General features: G+C 47.3%; 1 protein-coding gene across 4 annotated transcripts in view; it reads right to left on the bottom strand.

The window, feature by feature from the left end:
• Positions 1 to 245: 245 nt before the first annotated feature.
• Positions 246 to 7,136, bottom strand: part of LOC119431561 (poly(A) RNA polymerase GLD2-like) — a 51,644-nt gene continuing 44,753 nt past the window's right edge. For 2 of the 4 annotated variants that reach the window (XM_049657020.1, XM_049657021.1), the window contains exons 14-16: positions 6,767 to 6,801; positions 4,509 to 4,725; positions 246 to 791 (exon numbers count right to left, since the gene is read on the bottom strand). Coding sequence is in view for 1 of the 4 variants with exons in the window: in XM_049657023.1 (XP_049512980.1) it covers positions 4,626 to 4,725; positions 6,767 to 6,794 (128 nt within the window). In the remaining 3 variants the exon portion in view is untranslated. The remainder of the gene's footprint in view (positions 792 to 4,508; positions 4,726 to 6,766; positions 6,802 to 7,136) is intronic. The other 2 variants (XM_049657023.1, XM_049657022.1) reach the window with 2 other exon arrangements.

The following is a 7,136-nucleotide window of genomic DNA, read 5'->3' as shown; positions in this document are numbered from 1 at the left end:
ATCCTCGTACAGGATTGGCGATTGGTGCGCCGGCGGGCCACTCTCACAGCCACTCGGTGGCGATTGGGCAGCAAATGTTTGGGGCGGGGCACCTAGGGATAGAAAACGGGGCCCCGTTGCCCCGACAAAGCGTTCTGGACTAAACTTGAGGTACTATGCACCATCGGGTCTGCCGATATAGGGTCGCCCTATGGGTGCCAGTTCCACCTTGCATCTCAATGTGTATTTCTTGTAAATAGCTCGTGTAAGTACAAATTTTATTCAAACGTCATCTGCGTCTGCTTCAAATCCATCGGAAGCCTCCAGGGAACCTATCACCACTATCCATAGCGGCAGTTTTCTTCACTTGCGTAGACCGTCTGCGGCGGCGCGTCTCAGACGCCCAAGTCGAGACAGTGATACAAGAAGAACTTGGACACTACTGTGCCCGAGAGGGTTCACGGCGCATGTCTCAGTCCTGCAGTTCAGCTCTCGACGTACGCGAAGGAAAGTCAGACCTCCTGGCAACAGTGTCTTCTGTTCCAAGTCAACTTCCGGCCTCGCAGCAACAATAGCAGAAAAGAACTGCTTCAAGTGACGTCATAGCAGCCCGTCTTACAAATGCCCAAGCATATTCCCTCCTGATATTTAAATGGATGCTGGTTGAGTGAGAATGGCTTGGGCTTTGCTGTCGGCCTAAACAACTCTCGAGGCTCTCATGAGCCTCACCTCCGACCTGAACGCATCAAGGATCTTCTCGTAGGACTGTTGGCAGAGGGTAGATGTCGCCATGTTCGTTTGTGATACTGCGTCTGCAAAGAATAATAAGTAGTAGGCAGAATTAAATTTGCGGTTTCAGGTTTGCAATATTACAATTCGTGGCTTATTCTTTGCCTAATTTTGAAGAGGGTATTAACGCGATAGCGTGAGGGGCCCCGTGTCGCCGAAAATCTGGTGTCTGCACCAGCGTCGGCGGCGTGGTCCGTTAGCGAAAAATTCCGTATATATTTAGGTGTCGGTATATGCCACGCCTTACTATACGACATGCGGTATATGCTGGTTATACTGCCACACCATTAAAGTTGCTCATACCTTGTCTTGCATTCTTGACAAAATTATTCCTCTAAATTTTGAGAATGACAGCCCACAAACGACTGGCACGAAAGAAAACACCGACAGCCAATGCCTTTTATTTTAAATCTTCCGAGACCTCAGTATTAAAAGTGCGAAACAATAAGAAAACCTGACAAGTATGTAATTTTTCTCGCGTGGCTGTGCAGCAACTTCCGGTATCGGCCCACGCAAGAGGCCGAATCAAAGAGCGGCGCGCGCTGCTCGGTTCTATGCAACACCATCAAGATGGCGCTCCCCTCCACGCATCGTCGGCAGCGGCAGAGCCCGCCACGCAGTGGAAAGAAATAGAAAGAACCGGAATGATCGCTTTCGTGCGTAGCATTCGCTGCCAGCGTTTCCCGGCAAACATTACGGTTACATAAGCTGCATTTGCCGGGAAGCGTGACAAGCAGTCAGGGATCTTTGGAATCTATCGCGTTCCACTCTTAAAAGGCCCCTCACCAGGCGCGGTCATTTTGAATTGACAAGCGTAGTGCATAGAATGCACGCGTCTGCTAAGTATTACATCGCCAAGGGCCACGGAAAGAGCTGAAATTTCAAATCAAATGCCGAAGCCCTTCTCTTCGCGGGCGCCGCGCTCCCTGCCGGAGAGTTTACGTATTTGGGCAATTGCGCCTACGTACATGTAACTACTGCGACGTCACTCTCCGTGACACGTGACTTGGAGAATTAGTTAAGGCAACAGAAGTTATTTGTTTGATCTGTTGATTGAAAAGACGAATTAAATTTAGAGAAACAATAAAATCCTTGTCTTCTTGCCGTACCAAAAGAGATGTATCTCTGCATCAAATCCCGGCCACGGCAGCCTAATTTCGGTGGGCGCGAAATGCAAGAAACGCCTGTGTGCTTAGATTTAGGTGCACGTTCAAGAACCCCAGGTGGTAAAAATTAATCCCGAGTCCCCCACTACGGCGTGCCTCATAATTAGATATCGATTTTGGCACGTAAAACCCCATATTTTTTTTTCGTCTGCTTGTTCCCACGTCGTGCAGTCGCGCGCGCTCGAAGGCGACACTATGGCATTTTCTACCGTGTTCCAGCGCGCGATCATGTTCAGTGCTCCGCTTGCGTCTGCCTCAGTGTTCGTGTAGCACTGACTTATACCGCTGGTCAGGTGTTATCGTGCACAGCGAGCAAAATCGTGCACTGCGCGAAACAAGACAAATGCAACAGCTCGCGCGCGCCACCGTCAGGGGAAGTGCGATGCGCAGCAAAATAGCAAGAGCACAAAACAAAAGTGAAAAAGAAAAAAGGCCGCGCATATACGTCACGCGATCCTCCAGCTCCGTTATGGGAGAACGCAGGGGCTATACGGGTCAAGTGGAGAGAGTGTCAATGTGGGCGGTGAAGCTCGCCTCCAGAAATCATGGGTGCATCGCGGCACTGAAATATTTCTATCTAGGCTAGTTGAAAAATACTTGCCGTAGAAGGCTCCCAAGAGGGCACGAAACAACTTTCAGAGTATAACCAAAATTTGCGATGTGTCCTGGTGTGGGCCCCTTTAAAGGCGAAACTTAAGCGTACTCCATGGTGCTCGTTTCGAAAGTGTATTTTCGGGCCAAATCGGACGGTTATTGAGTTTATTTTCGTGCAAGTTTGAGTTTATTGAAGCTTTCCCCTACAACTCTGAAATTAAAAATTTTTCGGCCTTCGAAGCATTACTGACCTTTCAGCTGTGTCTATATCCCCCAAACAACCTTGCTTTTGAAAAATAACACTGCAGTACAGCGGCAAGAACATTTGTTTTATTACGATAGCAATTATATGTACACTCCAAGCGCATTTCTGCCGTCGCCGTGAGGTTCCGTATAAAGTCCAACGGCGATAAAATCGTCGCCGCGCGCCGTACGCTGTGTATGCGAGTGAACTCGTACGAGGTGGAGCCGGCAATCGCGGCTCAATGTAGCGCATTCAAAGGGAAGGCAGGCCGGAAGCGCGCGGTCGTTTTTCGCGCGCGCGAGGCATGGGAGTGAGACGACGGAGAGGGAGGTGGGTGTTTTGCTCCGTCGGCTGCTGCTCACAGCGCGGCCGCTCGGGCGCCGTATCTTGAAATCGGTCTGCGGTGTAGGCGAAGTGCGCGCCCGCACGGGCCTCATATTCAAAGAGATCCACGATTGGGACAAAGTGCATGCGCCGAGTGCCAGTAGCTTCGTATGCGCTCTGCTTTCGACGTTTAGTTAGCGTTGAAGAGAGACTAGAGACGGCGCGATGGTCAATTTGCCCGATGCTGCTGGCGCGCTTTCTCACTCCGGCGTTTTCACAGCGACTTTCCGCGGTCATCGAGCGAGATGTGTTCCCGTGTACCTGTTCGCGCGTGACACCGTTCTTGTCTATTTAGTCAGTAAGCGAATGTTTACAACTTTATACGGCCAATTAAACTACTATGCCTGCTTCGTATAGCTCTCTACTATTTTCCTATTGTAATGAAAACTTCGTAGAATGATCGAGATATGCAATGCAAGGCAACTATATAAATCACCCATTTGCTTCTGGGTGTGGCGATTTGATACGATGCTTCGCCCGAAACATCCAGAAGCAAATAGGTGATTTATATAGTTGCCTTGCATTGCATATCTCGATCACTCTACGAAGTTTTCATTCCGTTGCTTGAACTACCATTTATCGACATAACGTAAAACTTGATGCTGTTGTCTTGTGGCAACTCCACGATTATGCAAACAGTTTTGTAACCTTCAGTCAATATTCAGCCTCTGTGTATATGTCCTATCGTGTTCTTAACACTTGCCAAGTGCAAAACTTTTCAAAGTTGGGCAGATTCAACGCTTATGTTGAAAATTAGGTGAATGGACGCTATCGTATCTTGCATGTCGGAACAATTCACCCTCTGCTGCGTTCACTGTTTTCTGTAAGTTAACGCTGCATCCTGCAAATTGTTGCACAAGTTTAGCTAGGAGAGCAAAATGCTGTATCCACAGGAATATTTCATGAAACCACATTTCTAGATATTTTACTTTCACTGTATACAACATGGTGGAGAATTTTTACAGGTTTCACTATGCGTATCAATATTTGCTACCAGCTCAACCTTTCCCTGAGGCCTGCTGAAGCACATTAACTGCAAGCATTGAGTTCCCGGGTTGTTTCGGCATTTGTTGCAGCATTTAGGGCCGATACTTCAGAAACAATAGACACACGTACACAAGCACTCGTCTCTATGTACATTGTTTTTGAAGTTTCCGCGCTAAACAATACAAAACGGTAAACGATCTTGTTCTTTATTATGAAATTCGTGATTTTTTAAATGAAGCGATAAGTGTGAGTGCAAATCACCTGTTTATTTTAAGGATCCTACAGGTTATTGTTAAATCTTTTCACTTGATTGTAGCAGCAGTGAACAAAACCTAATAAATGCACTAGCCATGATCAGAACTTACGTAAAATCTCCATGCCGTATTCCATGGATGTCTCTTCATTCGAGTCCATCAGTTCATTGGCACGCATTCTTTTGTAGGCGGTGATCGAAATGGCCCTGGTTGTGAAGTCAAATGTTGTCAGGTAACTGACCATGAGCCTGTAGAGCTGGGCCAGCGACCTTGTGTTTTTACTCTTCCATTGCAAGTGCGGCAGATCCGCCTCCAGCCTGATGAAGTCCTGCGTGGAAAAAAAGGTACGCCAGTCAAAACAAAGATGAAATTAAATCCGAGGAGCTAAAGGAGAAATATAAGGTGATATGGAATGGCACATTCGCTATCGTATTACAATAAGATTCTTCAAGGACAGCACTAGAGATTGCTGAAATAAATAAAGCAGTTAACTTTTTGCACGAGTGATTTCAACTCACAAACTGCGCGCGCGTGTTCTTGACAGAAGAAGAGGAAGCGCGGCGTGTTAAAGGCAAAAAAAGCAGGCAAGATAGCAACATAGATGAGAATTGTTACTCAGTATGGTTTCGGATTAGTGGACTAGTCGATCTGGGCTAGCCGGTTTCGACATTTTGTGCCAAGGAGAGTGCGAAAGTAGTGTGGTAAGGAATGTAAGGGAAAAGACGCTCGGAATGAGCATCGTTTCTGTTGATGGTATTTTTTTTTTTTTTTTTGCTTTCCATACCACTTTAGCGCTCGCCTTTGCACATAATATCTCCAGTTCGTATGCTCGGTTTAGGCCGAACACCAATTTGATAGTTTCCATCTATTCAGACACCAGCCAAAGTTTAGTTTATGCCAGCCTAGTTCATTGCAGGATGTCAGCTTGCATCAGCGCGGTCATCTTATCGCCATACAGAGATGATTCCCGAAGAATACTACAGTTACTACGTGCGCTTAAGAAGCCAGCTGTTGCGTCATATTGCTGCTCAACCTTCTTTTAGTTGTACGGGGAAGGTATATAATTGCATGACTCATTAGTGAATTTGGTGACAACTTACGACAGGCAGCTTTTTTTCGATTTAAAGGCAGTAAGCAGACCCGCCGCGGTGGCTCAGTCAGCTAAGGCGTTGCGCGGCTGAGCAAGAGATCGCGGGATGGAATCCCGGCCGCGGCGGCCGCATTTCGATGGAGGCGGAATGCAAAAACACCCGTGTGCTTGCGTTGTAGTGCAGGTTAAAGAACCCCAGGTGGCCGAAATTATTCCGGAGCCCTCCTCTACGGCATGCCTCATTACCAGAACTAGTTTTGGCACGTAAAATCCATAGAAGAAGACGAAAAAAAAAAAAGAGGCAGCAAGTTACTTAGTACATGTAGGGTGTACTGGAATAGGGCAGTGTGTCGTCCGAGGGTGAAAATGTGAAAATTTTTGCGATGACTACCTGGGGTGCTGGAGCACTCCTGTCTACTGCAGCGCCATCTGTCGGTGCAGCCTGAAGTCATTTCAGGCAAGCGGAAAAATAATGGTGCAACAGCAAGCTTCCGAGATCAGCAATTATGGTTGTCGCGGAGGTCATGCAATGTCCGTGCGGAATTCGCCGATTTCTTGCTGCGGCTTCTCCGCTCACGTTCGCACATTGTGTATGTGCACGCAAGCGCCAGATTTGCAATGTTTTTCTTGTGCATTCAGGGTCCTGCACAACGATTAGAGCAACTCTGAGCTTTTTCAGGTCGGGCGCATTGAGAAGATTGGCTGTCCAAAAAATGGTGGCTGCATTTGTCAGAAAGCACTAATATTTTTTTTTTTTGTGTGTACACCAGGCGACCGCTTTTCTGGCTGGTGCAACATGAAAGGAATCCCGTGCAACCCACCAGTCACGGTGCAGGTGTTCATTCCGGCCCTTCTGATCCTCGTGCGTCTCGAAATAATTTGATTGCTAAAACATATGCGTGCTTACTGAACGGAACGAGCGGACGAGTGTTTGTCTTCTGCAACCGAAATGCTGAGAAGACGATCAGGAACACTGGACTTTGTACGGTTTATATTATTGCAGATTATATTAACTTCAATTTGGCTTTGAGAGCGTTTTAGTTTATAAATGCGGGAAGCTTTAGAGAACATATTTAAATTTCGCGCGCAAGGCACACCGGTCCTTCGCAGCGCCCGTCTAGTGGCATCATCGCAGAAGCGTCCCCTGTTCTCCCATTGTTTTGCTATAGAGACGACACGCTGCCCCAATCCAGTACACCATAGTGCATCTGCCCAAACGAGGCGAGGCTGTGAAGTTTTCTGCATATTAAAAGACAGTGAGACAACAGTGATCACTTACGGCTGGAAGGCGTGGGAGCACGCGCGGTCTTGCTCCTGCACAGAAAAACGGACCATGTTGTTATTGCCAGCGCACATCGTCAGTAGATTCAGATTTTTGTATAGCAACCAGAAAATGTTCAAGATGGTACTTGTTTAATCCAAGAAGCACGAACGCAAGGTAGAAAAATGAGAAAGAAAAACACAAAACAGGAAACATGGCAACCAGTGGGACTGTATACTGCGAAATTGCAAAATCCGAGCTTCTTCAGTTCAGACGCATTGAGAACATTTGAAACATTTGAAAATTTTGTACCCCCACTACTCCTCCCGTCAGCAGGAGTTCAGAGAAACTTTGCGCTCCAAGCGGACGCCGGGTCAGAGTTTTCTAA

Source organism: Dermacentor silvarum, chromosome 10 (genome assembly GCF_013339745.2).
Source record: "Dermacentor silvarum isolate Dsil-2018 chromosome 10, BIME_Dsil_1.4, whole genome shotgun sequence".
NCBI lineage: Eukaryota > Metazoa > Arthropoda > Arachnida > Ixodida > Ixodidae > Dermacentor > Dermacentor silvarum.
The sequence above is the reverse complement of the archived record's forward strand: the minus strand, read 5'-3'. Positions and strand labels throughout refer to the sequence as shown.